The 20,621-nt window shown below is 35.3% G+C and overlaps 1 protein-coding gene across 11 annotated transcripts in view; it reads right to left on the bottom strand.

The window, feature by feature from the left end:
• Positions 1 to 20,621, bottom strand: part of CPEB3 (cytoplasmic polyadenylation element binding protein 3) — an 81,729-nt gene that overhangs the window by 37,408 nt on the left and 23,700 nt on the right. For 9 of the 11 annotated variants that reach the window (XM_021536466.2, XM_021536468.2, XM_021536476.2 and 6 more), the window contains exons 3-4: positions 15,848 to 16,007; positions 5,125 to 5,181 (exon numbers count right to left, since the gene is read on the bottom strand). In XM_021536466.2, coding sequence (XP_021392141.1) covers positions 5,125 to 5,181; positions 15,848 to 16,007 — 217 coding nt within the window. The remainder of the gene's footprint in view (positions 1 to 5,124; positions 5,182 to 15,847; positions 16,008 to 20,621) is intronic. The other 2 variants (XM_021536474.2, XM_021536477.2) reach the window with 1 other exon arrangement.

The following is a 20,621-nucleotide window of genomic DNA, read 5'->3' as shown; positions in this document are numbered from 1 at the left end:
ATTTTCATTTTAGTTTAAAAAAATGTGTTACCAATAAAATTCACATTTTTTACAGCCAGGCTGCTTCATATCTTCTAGCACCATATATAATGCTCTTGGAGTAGCCTGACAAATCTTAAAATTCAGAGGAAACAGATGGCACTAACCCACAATAGAGAGGATCAAAAAGATGAAAGGAAAGCACATTGGTGAGGTTGTGAGGCAGGAAAAGTGGTGGGGAAAACAAACAAACAAACAAGAAGGTATTAAAGAGCTATCAAGTTGGATTAAAAGGAAGACAATTTAAGAAATCTTCCTCTGCTAGAAAAAGCCTTTAGCAGCCATTGATAAGAGATTCTGCCTTCAGTAACAGCCAAATTGGATCTCTGGAAGTACACATGCCAATATAAAAAACTGAAAGGAAGAAAGAAAAAAAAAAAAGCATGAACTTACTATTGCTCTCCTGCTTCCCCCTTCACCTTTTTAAAATTTAAATAGGTACAGAAGGGACTTTGAGATATCAGCAAGGCTGCAAGGCAGCATCAATACCAACTGCTTGTACAGCTGGTTCTGAGAAACCTAACAAGGTGATGTGCAAAGTGACAGCTCCCACACTCTGGGACTCCTCTGAACCCTGCTGCCTTTGCTATCTCACAATTCACATCAGGCATTTTTTCCCTCCACTTATATTCACTCAGATCTCTTCACAGCTAAATCAGGTCTAGTTTTGCAGACCTTGTAAATTCTCTAGTGTTTTTTATTCCTTTCTGTTTTTCTATATATGCTATTAAGATGGTGACACATTAGTAACCCAACCTGGCAACTGGGCTAAAGAGCTCAAAAAATTTCCATAGGCAAGAACTAAACTATTAGATGAGATTGATGCCTCCTGGAATTTAGTCACACATTTGCCCAGAATGTTATCACTACAAAAATACAGTTTTTATTAGCTGTTAAACTGCTAACCTAAGATCTTGCAAGACAAAAGTAATTCAACAAGCTTTCAATTTGGAGCAGTTTATTTCAAGGTATAACAGTAGCATTGGCAAAATGTTTAAATATAAAATGCTACTTCAGCAACTTTTATATCCAAACACTATATGTGTTTGAAAACAGCACATAAGGAAGTGCTAATTACAATAGCTCTTAAGGAGACAAGGCAATTTAAAAAACAACAGAAATATGGAAATAATTCCGGAAATATGGAAATAAAAAATGAAATCATTTTTTGTCATTACATTTCTTGTCATGACAACTTCCTTACATAAATGGGATTAATAACACAAAAACCAAAATCTCAACACAGACATCTAAACAAGTGCCCCAAATACTTTCCTTGATGTCTTTTTCTAATTATTTTACTCTGAATAAATAGAACTAAATTACACTAATGAAAAGACAGTCAGATGGAGGGTAAATAGTACCAGACCTCACAGATGACACATTTTTGTATGAGACAATAATGAACAGTGGAAGCAGATGGAACATTTGTAGCCCAACAGGACTGCAAAGTCACTGTGCAGAGGAGCTTTATAAAAAATAAAATTTCAGCATTTCACAAAGGGGTTTCATTTAACTACCTTTAGACTACATTTATTTTACTGAAGATTATCAGGGATCTCAGCACAACACTTCAGTGCTTCCTTACAGAGATCACACGCCCTCATTTATTCTCATCTTCCTTTTTCACCCGCCACACTTCTCTCCCACTGAAGTCACTGAGGCTTTCTGGAGTTCCCAAGGAGCCCTAAAGACAGCTCACCACCTGCCATGTAGGTGACTATGCATTCATGCTGATCACTCTGTCCTAGTTACTCAGCTAATTAGAAAGGAGCATATATTCAAGAGAAGCAATGACTGCAGAAATGTATGGCTACAGAAGGTACTGAATATTAGCAAGAGAAAGGATGGAGGACAACTTTGTGTTAAATTTATACCGCGTTTCCCCTACAAATTACAGTATCAATTATTTTAATAAGGTTCTGTAGATGAAAAAATTCTCGTACTGTTTAGCTCAGTATCAACTAAAAAATTACTTTACATCACTAATTGATTCTAAACACTATTTCAATTAGAGAAATTTCATTTAGATCTAGTACAGAAAAAAGCTATACCATTTCGCCTTCAAAAATGCTTCCATCTAATATTTGCATCTTGCTTTTGTTTAGCTACTGTTTAGGATTATGCTCAGATCTCTCTGAATATTTGAAAATTACATTCCTCAACAGAAGCCTAATTCTGAACTTCAAGAGCATTTATGATATAAACATGTTTATTATACACATGTGCAACTCTGTATGTACACAAGCATAATGCCACTAATGACACTAAGAGATCCATAGTAATTAGGCATTTAAATGTCATCTCTTTTACCCCATGAATTTAGTTATTTCAGAGCTAAGTGTTTTAAGCCGGTGGTGATTTAGCCTTGCACAATGAACAGAACAGTGGTGGCATGCTCCCCCTGTGCTGCCAGCTGAGCAACACCTTCGCTCAAAGCAAACAATGCCCTCCAACATCTACAGACAGCAGCTCAAGACAGGCAGGCAGGAAAATCCCCAGTTTCAAAAGGCTGTAATGAGTAAACAGGAATAACAGCTGAAGGAGAGTTGGAAGTGCTGCCACAGAGGATGAAGAGCTAGAGACAAACAATTCCCAAAAACTTCCCTTCTCCCTACAGCATCTGAAGTTTTGCATTGCTGTTGGCATGAGCACATGTTGTCTCCCACCTTCAAAAGATTGCCTACATTGTCAGTGTGAAATTGAGCTCTGAGTAATAAATCTTAAAGACTATTACTATGTCTTCACAGGAAAAGAGAAAAATGCTTATGAAGCAATGACTTGAAATAGAATGTGAAGGTTGGATTTGCAGACTCAGCAGAGAATGCCTGGTTTCACAGAAATTAAACATAGACGTGACAAGTATTATGATCAAAAGACATTACATAAGTTCTCAAAATTATTCTAAAAAATACTGTGATTAAGTATCTTTTGGGAATTTTTATTTTTTTTAACCTAAATCACAGCCATTCCAGCACAGAAAAGAATATTTCTTCTTTAACTCACTTTCCTTGGTATATTTCCCCACTAGAGGGAAAAGGTAATGAATGACACAGGAATTACCTAGTTCTAAATTTTTCAAGTTTAGCTACATACAAAAAAGTATTTCAATCACAGAAGGTAATTTTTAAGCTTATGTACTTGAATATTTGCTTTTATTCTCAGCTCTTCAAAGATTTAAAAGCAAAATCCAACAGGTTTCACAGTACAATACTTCTAGCTAAGGGCTGTCATTGATGGCCAAAAATGGCATGGCCTTGCCTATTATAGAAAAGAAGGGAAAAGAGTTGCAGAAGAGAAAAAATATATGGGAACTTATTCAGGCTGTGGATTTGTGCTTAATTTCATTTTGCATAAATTGCACATTTATGATTCCAGGCTTATTTAAGTCTTTAAACAGTTAATATTTGAATAAACCCATAATATTTTAAGTAATGCAAATGCATACATATATATAGTTTTGATCCCTCAGTTAGCTATGCTGATATGTTAACCATGCTACAGGACTATAGCTAAAAAAGATTATTGTTTTTTATAAACTATTAGAGTATATAGCTGCAGTAAAAAATTCAAAGATATTAGACAGGAAAAAGGTTATTTCCATTATTTTCATCAAAAAGAAATCAGAATAAAAGACATCATTCATTAAAGAAAAAAGCAAGTTGTCCCAAAATAGTATAACTTTTTGTTTCAGTTTTTCATTCCCATCTTTGTAAAATCTCTGTTAGACTTTGTAAGAAATGCTACTATATATTTAATCATAACTGTCAATTTGTAAAGGTAACTCAGAATTTAATCATAGTATCCCTTCTTCACAAATATATTTCTATTGTAGTTAACTTGTTGAAATGCCCACTGTAGAACAGTCTGAGACCAGAATTCATGTCAAACACCTGTGTACTGTGCAGACCTTATTTACACAGAGAGGCATGAACAGCTTCCTCTTTATTTTAATAAAGTCTTTAATTAAACAAAACATTTCTCCTAGTTAATGATTTGATTTCCCGTAATTTCATGTGCCGTAAGAAAATAGGGTTTATCTGCTAACTATGAGAACAAAACCTCCCCAAAATATCACCTCACCATTAACATGTAAAACTAAGAAGGGGACAAGCAAAGTCTTATGGTTTCAAAAGCTGGCCTTAAAAGCCAGCTGGCTTTAAAAGCCAAATGTTAAACACCTTCCATCTTGTCTATTACAAATTTTTGGTTCTTCACATCTGTAAGTTATTTTTTGCTTGCTGCTATACAAAAAAAAAAAACCACTCTGCAGTTTTCAGCTATACACTGTCTAACTTACATAGATAAAGTAAGTCTTAGTGCAAAGGCAAAAAATTTTAGAGAAATTCATAAGTAATCCCAAAATATCTAATACAACACAGTAAACAAACATTGACATTTCAAAACAGTTAGCATTTCTCAGGATTAGACAGACAAATACTCTGATTTGCACTGTTCAGTTCAGCATTCTGCTGGTGCTGCCTGACACCCTGTCCCCCACCCTCCCCACACAGGAACTGTCTTCTAGATCCATTCTGCCAGGTTTTTTGAGTCCTTATGTTCATGACTGAACTTTTAATTTTACTTTTATTTCCTGACAGAAAAAAAAGCAATAATCTCTCAGTGAAGTGCAGTTTTCCTCATTATTTGGATGTCTAAACATTCTCTCAATTCCGATCTACATAATGGAAACCAACAAAGCAAACACTGTCAGTCCATGTAATTGTATGCAAAACTTGTAACAGCTCATCCCAACAGGAAGAAATATGTCTGGAGAGATGTCAGAAATCAAAGTTACAGCTTTAACACACATACACACCCACGAAAGAGGGAACAAGAGAGACTATTCTGTAATATTTTCCATAGCAGGCATTATGAAGGTTCCAGTGAAACACATAAAGACATTACAAGTTAATATAAAGAATCAAAGGTGATTGACTTATGGAAAGCATTCTCAGAGAATGAACATGAACTTCTATGCAAACATTACACATATTTATGACTGACTGTGCAGCTACACACACAACAGATGTAAGAAATAATATTCTACATGGCAATATAAATCACTAGACATTAACTACTTACTGTTAAGAGCCATGATATTGTCTGTTCCTGGATGATGGAAGTTTATTCCCATACGCCCTGCAATGTAAGTAAAAGCTATTTTCAATGTTTTTATTTCAAAATAAAATTAAATTCATTAATATGAAAAATTTCTAAAGGGAATGAAGAGTCAGGGTAGCTGAATCTTCCACCTACTGAAGACAACTTCCCAAGAATACACATCTAAAATATTTAACACCACCATATCTTCAGTATTACGTACTTAAAATATAAACAAAAAACAATTACTTTAATACATTCCTTTATTTTGCACTAAGAAAGCATTATGCTTACCCTTTCAAAACAAGACCTCAACTTCGGCCTTGCTGCAGTTATGCCATTTATAGTTCGCTTCCAATAATGAGTACAGCATTACAAAACTCCATTTAATTGGTAAAAATAAATCACTATTTTTCATACTACATACAGCACCAGAAGCTTTCAAGTTAACACAGTTGGAGAGGGACTTCTTACCCTGGTTTTGCATTCCTCCCTAACAATCTCCCATCACCAACCACTTCTGGTAAGACACTGGGTTGGAAGGAATATTGTTCTCAAGCAGTACATTCATATGCACTTTGAAAAATAGATATTCTTGACCTAGAGGACACTTAGTCCAGAGAAACCTACTTTTACTGTTAGAGCAAGAAATAAGCCAACAGCAGCAGTGCTGTTCAGTTTAGTTTCAGATACTTTTGAACTGAGTTGAAGTATTAAACCTCACCCTGAAGATGCTCTGTCATAGGACTTTTTAAATTAAACCACCTAAGAAAATCTGCAAACTGTAATTTGTATTGCTCCTTACTTGGAAAAAACATGTAAAAAGATGATTATAGTCACATAAAAAATTATTTCAATTAAGTAATGTGAGCAACTTTATGTATATAATGTAATTCCATTTAATAGACTTCTCCTATCTCTAGGTCTGTGGCTACATTTGGGAGCTAAGGAAGAGGTCACTTTACATTTCTTCACTACATGGACACTCAAATATGGGAGCTCAGGATCCACTCACTGCACTGAAAAAATCAATAAAATGGTTATGTTGCTGTACTTCCGCAAACACAAATTTTAACAAACTCTGACAAAGCAGACCTAAATCCAATCCTCTCCAACATTTTTAGTTCCTATTGATAATCAAAACTTTCTATTTCCAGTTACAGAAACTGCTGTGCTGTAATGAATATTCTTTCTGAACAGATGCAGCATGACGTTTCAATATACTTCTGAAACTAAGTCATAAGCAGGATAAAAAAGTAAATCAATCTTTTCTTCACATTGAAGTTTTCCTCTTCTTTTAGAAAAAAATGTCACCACAATAAGGCTATGAAGCAAAGAGCACCTCCAGAAAGAAGTGAGAAACAAGGTAAATAGAATTTCCATTTTTACTTCCAGCTCCTTGAGGAAGGCTTCTTTAAGAGATGATCTTCATTAACCACTTCACATTTCCTAATTACAGACATAATTCTATACATATTTTCACATTAATCTGGCACTACAGAAACATTAACACTGCTATTATTTCATTCAGTATAACCTTTGCTCATATACTTCAGACATCCCCAGATGAACATTAATCCTCTTTTCCTTAGCAGTGTATTAATGAGTGTGAGGTTACAGGTATTGCTTGAAAAGAGAAAAGGTGTCTCTACTAATTTGTACCTTAAAATTAATACTTGGAATAGAAGGGGAAAAAAACAACTATGAAAAAATAGAGTAAAATTTGAATCCATAATGCTTGGATGGCTCCTTCTCTTTGCCTTTGCTGAAGCTGAAATTCTGCTGTTCAACCAACTTCAGAAATAGAATCCTATCTGTGACATCTGGGTTTGGTTTTTTCCTCCCTCCAGGCTGTCACTGGACCAGGTGCTGCTTGTGTGACATTTTGTCACCTGCCCTTGGCCTGCTATTTTTAAACAGCTCTTGTCAGCTATCTTTTAAGAGGAGCAGAAAATACAGAGCAGCACAAGCAGAAGGACATGTTCTCCCACTGAGCTAAACCAGCATGCAGGATAATTCTGTACATCTTCAGAGGTCCCTCGTGCAACTCTACAGAAACAGATTAATGGAATCCTTTCAAAACACACCTGTACTAAAAGCATTCAAAAGAGACTGGCAATATACCAATAATGAGACAACAAATTAATTATGAAGAATTACACAGCCTTTCATATTGGTAATAATGTTTTAGTATTTTGTTACTTGAAACAAATTATTCAATTGAAAAAAGAGGCCATCTGTAGACTACAAAACTGCATAATTATTGAAGGAACAAGAGAGCACAAAAAGGAAATTATAATTTTTTAATTTAAAGGTGAAATGTAGAACTGTGAAACAATTAAGAATATGTACTATCAAAAACCTATTTAGGTGAAACACATAAATGACTACTGGAAAACAATCAATTTTAGGAAAAACACATGTATGATATCTGAACATTAACAAAATCTATATAAGTACATATTTCTAATTATAGTTATAAAACAAAATCTCTCAATAAAGAGTTTACTTTTCAAGAATATTAAGAACACTAAACAGAAACTTAGGGAATTTAAGAGCACAGAAGTTATGGATTCCAGCAGTTCAGTGAAATCATAAATAGATTTCTTTAATCATAAATAGATTTCTTTCTAACCTTCCAGTAACAACAGCCCCAGTACTTGCATTCAGTGTACATCTGCCATTTTCAGTCTGCCTGTCTTGGTTTCATAACTATTTACTGAGTATATTTTCAATTACGTGCTTTTATAACATACACTTAGAGTACTGCAGTTAGGCTAAAACAATAATCCTCTTTTATGTCTTTTCAACTCCTAGTTTAGAAAGACAAACATCTAGCTGTATACTGCTTGCTCTTTAAACACTTCAGAGCATAAACAAGCGCTCGATGATTCTTGTAGAGTCCAGGCAGCATTGTTGCTCATCTTACATCGTTACATTTCTTAAATTATCTCTCCTAACGTTTGGAGAGACTTTTCTAGCTGGACTGCTTGGGTGCTCTGCTGCATGTGCAGTATCATACTTGCCATGGCAGAGAGCCCAATTCCTCTTTAGAACCCATCCTCTCTTCTGTATTGTACAGGAAATGAGGTGGTAAATAGAATTTAACTTTACTTATCTTTGTAAAAGTACTTACTGGTCTTGAATGAATTCTGAAATCTTTCTAACAATTTCAGGAAGCATATCCTTCCCACATAGGAATCTTTTTTGATTCTTTCACAAATACTTTTTTTAATTGTCTGGGTAATTTTGAGTTACATGACCAGTTTAGAGAAATAATGCTGTTCCAGAAATAGTAAACATGAGTATCAGACAGAGTTTTACCACTATTGAATTTCTTCTTTTATTCATTTACTCTTCCTAAGGGCTTTATGGTATTTTGAACTTGTGTAACCCTAATCAGCAGCTGGGTATGAACACTCACATAGTGAAGGACTTTTAAGATTACAGTTACCTATTCTAACCTTTCTTATGTTACAATCAACAATCCAAGAAATCATGTTCATTGCTTATATTATTCAGTAAAACTTCTTGCACATTATACTTCATGATTTGCACCAAGATTGACCATTTCTACCAATTCAGCTATTAGTATTTTGTATAAGATTTGCTAGAAAACAGCAAAGTTGGTATGCTTTTGACCTGTCCTGAACTTTCTGGGAATGAGAACTTCCTTGGACTGAGAACTTCCTCTCACATAGTTCTTCAGATCATTGTTGATATCAATTACAATTTATGACTGTATAATCCTGTGGCAAAGTCAAATTAAACTGGCAACAGGACTAGGCCTGCTCTATTTCTTTAGTAATAGTAACTCCTTTATCACTCTTATCTTTTCTATAATTTCCAAGTTACTGCCAACAAAAGGCACTAAAAACCAGCAATATTTATTTGGATAGATAGGTAGCAAGTGGGGCAGGGTAAAGTTTAGACACAGAAGAGTGCAAAATCCACAGCACAACCAGAATATTACCCCAAACGTGAACTAGTATTATTCATCTGACTGGGAGACCAGAAAACAGCACAACCTACAACTCCACACAGCCTCCCTCATCTCCCCACACCCCCAGCTCAGCTCCAGGATTCACAAATGGCCACAAAGCATGAAGCACATGTGCATATAGAAGAATTTTAACAGTTTTTACTTGAATAGACCTTAGACCATTCTCTCTCCTTTTCCCCAAAATTACAGACATGTGAAGCTATGCTACATTAACTCAACAGATATGCCCAAGACAACTTCAACACCAAGCATATTGTACGCAAGGGTCCACATAAAAAAATATAAAAATAGGTAGCTCTCTGAAGAAGGTTATTGAGTTTATTCTCTCACCTCTTTTTATGTATATTTGTCATTTGTTCACACCCATAATTTAAACACCCACTCTTACAGATCTTTAAAAAAAATTAAAATACTGAGCAGAACAAAAGTGCTATTGTTTGCCAGAAGAGAAATATGAAGAACTATTACTGAGTTCACATGTATATACTTTAACTGTGCAAAAACATATTGTGGCAATGTGAAGAAAAGTGTATAATTATCAGCTATAAATATCAGTAATAAAACTTCTTCCTATCACTGACTAAGCATATATATCCTACCAGTAGGTAAAATAAAACAGCATAAAATAAAACAGCATATACATTACAGTGAAATGGAGACTTTATAAGTAAATTACATTGCTTCAATAAAACAGAGCAGTCTTGCACACATTTAAGTTGTGCAAACATTTTTAGCTTGAAAACAAAGCATGACTTGAAGTTAAAGTTAAATTTTGCATTACTCATAAGTAGTAGACAAGTATTTGTACACATATGCTCATTCTACATAAAGTTCTAGAACTGTATTCAAAAGAGCAATATTGGTATTTTTCATTGGTGTGTTTGGGAGGACTAAAATTAAACAATAGCAAAGCAGACTTGACCATTAGCAATCCATACTAAAATATACAAAACCCTCCAAACTGTAGCAAAGTGACAAGGAAAGCAAGCAAAACAGCTATAGGTCTTTGTGAGGCCAGTCTTCACTAGCACAATGAAAAAAGGGAAATAGAGAAGGAAAATTTGCTATCTCTACAACCACTTCTTAAACTAAATAAAGCAAGCAAGAAAACCCCACCACTTCTGACCAAACAGATTCAGCAGGTCAAAGACAAGGACATTCTGGTTGCCAGCAGCAAATCAGGAAGTATGACCATACTACAGGATTGTTGCAAAAAGCACTTATTTAATTTTAAAATTATGAACCATTTAATAACCATATTCTGTCCTGAAAAAAAATATTAAAGAGGATTTTTTAAAATAAGCAGAATTTCAAATTGAAAGGCAACATACTCTTTCCTTCAAAAGGATTAGCATGAGGGGCCTAATTTTAAACACAAATACATGTGCAAGCACATCTGTCTGCTCACTCTGTTTTCCATGACCATTTACAGAAAGAAATCTAATGAGCATCGAGATTTTGGGAAATGCTGGTACACTGCACTTTTTTCCTAATGAAGTGTTGCAAAAAGCTCCAACAGCGTAGCACCATTTCTAGCACTGAGATGACAACATTTGTTCTATTTGCATGACCTTTGTGTTCAGCTGCCGACTGCAAACACAAATATGATCCATTCACCTTCACTTTTCTTAGGTCATGTGGAAAACTTAGTGCTTTGCTTTCAAAAAAACTTAGGAACCCTTGCAGCTGAACAAAATCAGGTGGCATGTACTGAAATGAATGGAAATCAAAGTGGAAAAGTGAAGGTCCATTCTGTACATATTACAACAGTCTTAAGTTGCATGTAATCTTCAAACTTGGCTGTCAAAAATGTGAGTAATTTAAATGTAAACAAGAAATCCTAAGTTTTTGCTTAGTTTTCATATGACCTGATAGAGTCTTCACAAAAGTTATGAAATAGTAACCCTAAATTCAGTTTTGTGTTTCACAAATAAATGGGTAACATTAAGTACTGAAAATCAAGATAAAGTTTCCCCATAGATGCTGTTTCTGCCTGTGAACTGTTGTATATTTATATTCAATATCTTGATCTCTACCGAAATATTGTGACATAATCAACACATGCTTTGTCTATCTTTCTACAATATGATATCCATTAAAATTAGGTATATTAAAGCCTACTCTTGAAACCTCCCTTTGCATGTGTTGTCACCAATTATTTATATTTGAAGTTGTGTCACACTGATACTTAAAAAAAAAATCACAATTTTTGTTAGGTAGAGATTTGTAAATTACAAAGTTTGTTTCTGTTCTGATTTAGAACAAAACATCAAATATTACTGTTATCTAGTGTAACAATAAATTTGAAATAACTACTTTAAAGGGCATGATTTCTTTCCTCAGTTTTATACTTAGTTTCATGATCTGTCAGTAGCACATGTGCACAGCATATGATCTAACACAGCTGAAATATTTTATTTAATTATTTAAAAATAGAACAAAGGCAGCTGCTAGTTACTTCTGATCAAAATATTTTTATAGATCAGAATACCTCTGTTTGTGTTGTAATGCAATAGTTTGACACAAATAAACATATTGCAACAGTGACATATTACACCACAGACAGGAGACACTTTTATGTAGGAAAGAAATGGTCTGGTCAGTGATAAGTGTCATCTACCCACAGCCATTCTGATAATTTACTTTTGCCCTACACCTTTAGTCAAAGCAGAATGTAAATAAAAAGGGTTATAAAATACTGCAAATACAACCTTTCGTCATTAAAGTAAAACTGCTGCTCATACTTTTGTAGTGTATAATAAACTTATTGGCCATTCAGAAAATAAATAAGACTTCAGGAAAAACATCTTAGGAGATACTGCACATTTCTGTCAAAGAGGCCTTGTTATGACTGAGATACCTTGGGCTGTACACTGTAATTTGTCATTAACCAAGAGAAGCTTAACAATTCCTTTACTCAACTTTTTCCCTCTTTTTTTTTTTCTTCCTTTTGAAAGAAGGAAAGTATTTATGAGTATTGACTGAAAGAAAATAAAAGAAAAATGTTGAAGCTGGTCTTGATGGTAGAGAAAGCAGGTAGGGAAGTCTGCCAAAGGGTTGTGGGCCAAATGAAAATAAGAATTCCTTTTCAACTAATTTATATTCCTTAAATCTCAAAGCACGAAAATGCTTTTAAGGTTGCACAGTTCCCAGACTATGAGGACAGAAAGCCAGGAACATACAGAAGGGTTCCCCTCTCTGCAGGAAAAGCTGAGAAAACAGTTTTAGAAACAAAACAAGAGCTGACACTGAGCACCTTCTTGCAAGACTGGGCTCATGATAAAATGCAACTTAGATGGATATGCTGGTAATTGAGGTCCAGAAACCTCAGAGCTAGATTTCAAATCTCTTTTACAGCAAGAAATACACAAAAAGAACTGAGTGACCCTGGCTGTCCTCACTGGAGAGCACCAAGCCAGCCTGCAAATCAGACTGGCTCAATGTAAGTAACTCACCATTGCAGGAGTGAGGATCAGATCATTTCTGCTGCACCAATAATCTGCCAGACTTGCTCTGCTCCACACTTGAAAGCAATAAAAAAGTCCCTCCCCAAAAAATGTCAGTCAATCACATGTCCTCTCAAGGTCAAGTGGATCATGCTTTAAAAGAAGGGATCTGCTTTGCTGACCTTGATATAAACTCAATTTCCATGGCTGGCTGGACAAAGCCTGGCCATACCTCAGACTGAGAAGGGTATGAAGCTTCAGCAACTATAAACAAGAGTCTCTCCCTTTCTCACCTCAAGCTTCTCCACTACCTCCTCTGAACCAAACAGAGCATGAGGACCTCAGACCCCAGAACAAGAACAAAATATCCCAGAAGCATTTCAATTTGGTCTTCCCATCAGAACCTTTTATGGTTAATCCTCCCACCCACCTTCTAATTAAGAGCTCTCATTCCATAACCAAGAAGGTGATTTTTTTTTCCAAGTATCTGCTGGGACATGAAGGACATACATGCCAAGAAAGATGATGTTCCAAGCAAAGTTTCAAACTTCAGATAAACTGCTTGCAATATTTTACTCATTAATGCATATACAGACAGTACTTCCAAAAGTAAGTATTTTCTTGCAGCAGCAGGTTGAAATGATCCTGAAACAGGGACCTGTTTCAGGCTCTGTAACATGCATTGGAGGCCCCAAGAAATATACAGTCTTTCTAGAATAAAATCTTCCTGTATTTTCAAAATCAGAGGATTTTGGTACTCACCCTTTTCATACTTTACACTTAAAAATCTGGATGGTAAATGTATGGCAAACTGACCTGTAAGTGCTGCTAGCTGTGATTGTTTGAGAAAAAACGGCTCATTTACACAAGCAGAATTAAAGAAAAACAATTTTTAAAAGTAATTTGAAAGCCATCTCATTGCTTTTATTTTTAAATTAGGATTTTTGTATCTACAGAAGAAATAGTGCATAAACCTAAGAGAGGACAATCAGATGCAAGAGGAAGTAAATATTTAAAGTGAATAAACAGTTTACTATGAAAGACAGAGGTGGTAAAATGAAGAGGAACTAGCTCAGAGAGTTGGTTAAGTTAATAATATTCCAGAAGTTTCACACAAGAGGCCTTCACACAAGTTTGTCTACAAGGAACTGAAAAAAATTAAGCTGAAGTACATAACGCATATATTTTAAAAACGCGTCAAGGTGACAAAACCCAAAAATTTGGCAATGACTAAAGAGCAAGCAGCACTGATAACTTACTTTCTGAATGTGGTAGCAGACTAAAATGTCCTACTACCTTAAGGGGGAGAGTCAGAGGAGAGTGGAATAAATAAGAAAAAGCAAATGAGTTCAGAAGACAACAAAGTGAAATGTGGGGAAGGTGCAGAGAAGGACAGCAGTGGAAACTTTCTGCACCTTTGCAGAGAAAAAGTAGTAGGATGTACAGGAAAAGTCAAGACCAATTTTCACAGAAAAAGAAACAGCAAAATGTAGTATGAAACTGAATTCAGGACTCAAATCAGTTTTTTGCAGAAGAATAGTTTTCAGGAAAAGGATTCAGCTAAAATAGTAACATAGATCTGTTCAACACAGAGGAAGGCAATGCCTCTTGCAAGGGAGAATGAACATGCCCTGAAAGAGCTGCTCCTACAAATATTCCCAGTTACACTGCAGTGTGAAAACGGGCAGGGAAAGTGCACAGGGGGCAAGGGCAAGGCTGGGGGCTGGCAAACTCAGTCCTGTACTTAGATGGAAGAGAAAAAAGAAACACAGGGAAAGCAAAGGTATCACTGGGGGAAAAAACCCACAGGCAGAGACACAGGGAGGTAGCTAATAGAAAAGCAGTCCAACTTCAATAATTAATACCCACTCCAATTTCTAACCCCATCTTTTTCAGTTTTTCCACACTCAGATTCATGTGGAAATTAATTCTTAAAAAATTAGTCTCTATTTGTAAATGTAAATAAATACTGAAAAAACCCGTTAAAATAATGAGAGTTTTAGCTAAATTACAATTAATCTAACAAGATACAATAATACTTAACTGTATTTACTAGCAATTTGAATTTTATTTATTGTTCTAATGCGAACCACATGAAACATATATCCAGTAGAAATTTCAAATTTGTTGGGCTTGGGTTTTTAAGTTCAACTTTGACCCTTATTTCAGAAGTTTATGATCAGAATAGACATGAGACTGTATTCCTTGACATTTTAGATAGATGAATAATGGTTAAAACACATGAAGGCTATGGCACAGCAAATTTCAAGATAACAGTGGTACAGAAGCCAGTTTGGTTGGGTTGTGAATAAAATCTGTACCCAGAAGAGATGGTAAAAATGGCAAAATACCTTTGACCAGGAAAAAATATTTTACAAATGGAGAGGAGAGTAAATGAGGCAATCATGACACCAAAAAACATGTATATAAGCATTAGCATAGGAAGTGCTATACCCAGCTAAATTTCTTCTTTGTGTTCTGACTTCCTAGTATTTGGGAATCATTTCTTATTCAATACTTCCTTGGTATATGGCTTACAACTATCCTCAGTCTTAAAAGTCAGAAAGAATGCATATCAGAAAGAATGTGTACCTATTTTAAACACAACCAGTGAAAGATAAAAACAAAGGAAGGTGCAGGCTGATCAGGAATTCAATGAAATGCTGCCACACCTTTTCCTATACTATCAGCCAAGTATTACAAATGGTTTCATCCTTAATGCCAACACCTGGTAGAACAGAGTTTGACAGCATAAATAATCAACACTTGCCCAGCACTTAACAATACCTGATATCTTTTGGCTCCCCCTAACAATTTGAAATCCAAATTAAGATAAATTTGTTTAAAAGAAACCTGAAATAACTACAGAGAATAACCTTAATATAGTGGTTGGTTTAGGACCAGTGCATCCTAGTTGATAATCCACACTTAAGTAGAACCTTTGGAAAAGATGTTGAACACAATGTTCCATGAAACATTTTTTGAAGTGACTGCAGCAAGAGATCTTGCTCTACAATTTGTTGATACAAAATCCCATGTTTCAGATATGCCAGTCAGATAATACTATGATTGTACACTTACAATAAATGGATACACATTTCACCTTATCTTCTTAGTAGAGAAGTTTATCTTAAGATGGGAAACAGAAATTTCACAAAACTGGAAACTCATTCATTAATAAAAAGTTTATAGAAATACTGAAAAGCTGATTTTTGTTTAAACACCAAGCAAGCATGGACATATGAATATTCCTAACCTGTAAAATGATTCCTCCACATTATATCAGCGAAACTCATTGGTGGGCCACTGGGAGGGTAGTGTTTACCTTTCAGAGGCTCATGATCAGTCCTTATCATATCCATTAAGGAATTTTCCAAAGAGTGCAAGTTAAAAGTGTCATAGGGCCTATTCCGGTCCTGGAAAAAAGGAGAAAAAGGAAGAAAAGACATGTGTCAATGAAAAACTTAATTTTCTAACATAGGCTCATTCCTTGTTATATAAATTCCAGCATCCAGTTCTACATTACTTCTTGATAGAAGTTTCTATCAGAAGAAAAATTATAAATATGTCTACAGTTGTTTAAAATTATATCCTTCATTTTGCAACTGCTGTTTTCACCAGTACAGCTATGCAAAGAGGCTTTTAAGTATTTCTAAAATTATACATATAAGCAACAGCTAATTCTAAACATTGTCATTTAAATAAGAACTTGGAAATAAAGCAGTATTAACAGTTACACTGGAGAAGTGAAATTGTTTCAGAGATACTTGTTTTACAGCTTCATCATCTGCTTTCTGTCACTGTGCTACCTTAATATCAGAGCAGAAGCAAGCAATTCTCAATACCAGCAGGCAGCTTTGTGCCAGAAAGTACCAATTAATTCTTCAAATGTCTAACATTAACCAGACAGGTTTAAGGAAAGTACATTAGGTGCAAGAAAAAATAGCAACAAGCTAGGATAACACTTCCACTGTAGGGCACTCAAAAAGCTGAGCAAGGGCTGGTCTGTATTGCTTGAACCTCCCATTTTAAATTCACTGTAACTATGCTTCTGCTTTTGGTAAGTAAAAGGGAAAAAGAAAAGAAAAACAAAACCCAGAATCAGTCTTTAGCAGGCCTACTAGAACAACCAGTTTCAAAGTTCAGGAGCAATTCCATGGAGGAAACAATCTACCAATGCCCATGTGTCCAGAGTACTGTGCACCATAAAACAGCATAATAGATTGGCCACTTGTAGTCACCCTGTTGCTAAAAATATTTGTTTGCCTACTCTCATAACTATAATTAAAAGAAAGGGGAGTGTTGTATACTATATTATGCTACAGTTTATAAAGAGTGGTATAACAGTCAGCCCTGCAAACTGAAACCTTTGTTGTAATATGCTCCCAAAATTCCGGGAACAATGTTTCTCACATGCTGGTTACTACAAGATATTCTTGCTTGCAAAACTAGTATTTCAAATCCTCTGAGAAAAAGCAGTAGCCATAGAAAAGGTAATAAAATTCTGTCTTAATAAACATTATTTCTCTTGAACAAGCTTGTTCTTAGGTTGTCTTTAAATAAAACTAAAGGACTGAATATTGGTATAAATTAAGCTTTCTTTTAATATTCTTGTTCTGGAATTAAAATAAATACACATCATTAAAAGCTTGCTGTTACAGAAAACTCTGAAATACAGATAACCTTACTGTCAAAAATCCCATGTTCCCACAGTGCCTGCTCTAAACTGAAGACCCAATTTCCCTTACCCAATGTGCTAATGATGTCGTTTCTATAAGTGGACTACCATTATTTTCTATACACATTTATTTAATCTACTGAGCATTTCTGGCAGTCAAACATGATGTTCAAAGATTAATACTGGATTTCTGTCAGAAGCTATACTAAGTACTGAAGTTCAAAAGAGCTCACTCATTTTCAATTCTCTTTGTTGACAATTCTTGTCTTCTACAGCTGCTTAGAATTCCATCATTTGTGTACTGTATTTAAAAGAGTACTTGCTCACCTATCCAAATGGATCAATAAATTGAAACATAACATTTATGTCCAGCAAATCCAAAGTAGATCCTAGGGATTGAAAAAAAAAAATCAAACCAAACAAAAACATCCAAAATGTTTTTGGACAAAATAAGGTTGGGTTTTTTTCCCAAAAAAGAAAACCTTATTTGGTTAAAACAATCCACTTCTTAGTAATATGCACTGGTAGAGAAGAGTTTGTTCTATTTCATAATCACTTCCTTAAAAAAAATGCAAGGGTAAATTGAAAAGAAAAAACACTAACTTTGATGAAAAAAAACATTCTAGTGTTGTATTAGTAAACTGATTAAATAGAATCCATATCATTCCTTCAAAGCATGAATTTTTGTTGGCTTTTTCTATTTGCATCTTTTAGATACATGTACTGCATGTAAGTGAAGAGGTCAGATGCTTCAATACCCAACTACAACATCCTTTTGAAGAGAAAATATTAATGCAAAGATATAGTTTATATCCTAAATAGGGGTAAGGAAGTATTTTTCAGTCAGATGTGTGCCCTGATCTGGTTTACAATACAGCCATAGCAGAGCTGAGCTGGCAAAACCAACACTGGCAGGCGAGCAAAAGGGCAGGACTGCTGCTTTTGCCACACTGGTAGTTTATTCCAGCTTCAAACATTCCTGAGATTACAGTCTTAGAGGTCAGAAGGCGTGAGTTCAGAAGAGGACACAGCCTACAAATTGAATTTAATTGCCCTTTATTAACCTATGTATGTTATATTTTAACTATGCTACTATAGCAGCAAATCCCTGGGAGGTCCTGCTTTGTTCTGTAACCTGCCAAGGAGCTGTGCTCATGGACACAAGTGGAAAAAGGGAAAAAGAAATTGTAGCATGGCAGCAAGGCTGCAGGGCAGGCTTGTTAGAATGCTGCATCTTCCTAACCTTTTAAGGGGCTCACAAACCTGCAGTATATTTTCAAGATTAAAACAGACCTACATTAGACACAGGAAGATCAATTTAATCAAAACCCTTTACCAGGCAATTGTAACACTTCCCATTATAGCACTTGAGCAAGATATATCTAGTAAATTTTAGACTCAACAGATTTTATGAGTATGTTGTGGCAGTGCATAAGTATAATGCACGCTGACTACAGGCTTTGCAGTGTGGGTGATAAAACACAAGTAAGGGGTAACATTCTAGCTCCTAAATAAAAGGGCTATACCATTTTTCTCAGTAGCAACTCATTTGTACTCAGCAGATTTGAAAACTGTTTTTTTTAAATTCAGCAATTTGTTCCAAGATGACTGGTGTTTCTGCACACACACACACAATTATGTTTCCTCATTTCTCAGCATGAACAGGTTCTTCTGGTTTTGTGAACTGATACTGTTCCAGCTCCTGATTTGGCTTTTGCATTGTTTCCATAGGCCACCAATCTATTGCCAAACAATCCCAACAACATAAACAATTCATAGAAGTCCTTAGCAGCACATGAGAACTTTGCAAGACCGTTTTGGGACAAGGACCATGAACTAAAATCAAAACACATACAGAACACAGAGTGAAAGAGCATTAAAAATAACTTAGGAAAGAAGTTTTAAAATCTAGCCAGTCTGGAAGATTTGCTGGGATATCTTCCTACAGAAGACAAAGCTCCTAAGACCTACTTAGATAAACTGCATTGTGGATAAAAGAGAAATCTCCAGCTACCAGGCACTGCCTTTGGCTACACAATAATCATTAAGTCAGCAAAAGATTAAGTCCAGCCTGCCCATGTTGGATTGTATTTCTGCTGTGTGCAGACAGCAGTTCCTTCATTGTTAGCTGCTGGTGTATACTGCAGCTTATTTCAGTTCTTAGAATTCTCCAGACTTGAAAGAAAGAAAAACAGTTTAGCAATAAGAGCTCTTAAAGAAGAGATGAGTCCCAAAACTTTAAATCCCAGCCCTTCATGGCTGTTATCTATACATTCATCCATGCCATGGATTCCTTGAAGTGGGCATCAATATAGTGAAAAATCACAAATGCATATCAGGATCAGATTTTGAAGGATCAAAGTGAAATGGACGTTTAGTTGGAGTTGGGTCTCAACTTTCTACCTCTAAATATCTTAATTGTAAGTCTGATAAAAAATGTCACCTAACACAGTGTCTATAATCTTTTAATTAAAAAAAAAATCAAAACCGAAGCATGCCAAAAATAACTGCAGAGTCAAAACATTGAAATAAAGTGAGAAAATACAACTATTTTAATTTTATCTGAATCTTACACTTTTACATATGTATTATGCTAGTCTTTAATTTCACAGCCATGATAATTATTCAGAAGTCTCCAGTCTCCATCCAACACACATCATGAACAAGCTCTAGGAGTGAATCAAAACAGTGCTTTGAAGAGGCCTGCTTATCTCTAGGACAGCTGCCTATGTTGCTTACTCCAGGAGATGGCTGAGTTGTAATAAGTGCATCGGCAAATTCCAGGAAGGCAAAAGTAATTTTGAAAGTTATCTTATTTACAAAACAAATATTACTTAGCAGTACTGAAGTATTGACACATTTGTAACATAAATAACTTTTTCCTATTTGTTGTACCCTGTAACATGGTAGGCTTTGTTCTGCTCCCTTCAGACTCACAGCAGGGGTATGTAAGGGCAGGGCATACCCAGCACTACTTCAGATCCCTCTCAGTAGACACACAAACCATGTCTTTACTGCTGAGAGGGAAAGATAAAGAATGAGAAAAAAATATATGGCTACATCACAAACAACAATGTCAAGACCAAATCTATAGCTAGGAGCCTAACAGGTGAGAAGTCAATCTTAATACAGCCCGATTTCCTCATTAACTCTCTCAGCTTGAACAGGTAGCCCAAAGAAATTGGAACTAATGAACTAAAAAAGGAAGCGACTGACCTATGCTATGGAAGAGACATGGAGAAAATACATCTTGCTCCAAAACCTGACGCTATATAATTTTCTTCTAACTCTGCAGAGGATTATGGCAGAAAAGACACTTGACCATTAATTATTTAAGTGCAGTTAAAAAGTG

The sequence above is a fragment of the Lonchura striata genome, chromosome 7 (assembly GCF_046129695.1).
Source record: "Lonchura striata isolate bLonStr1 chromosome 7, bLonStr1.mat, whole genome shotgun sequence".
Taxonomy (NCBI): Eukaryota; Metazoa; Chordata; class Aves; order Passeriformes; family Estrildidae; genus Lonchura; species Lonchura striata.
Note: the sequence above shows the minus strand (reverse complement) of the source record. Positions and strands in the feature narration are given on the sequence as shown.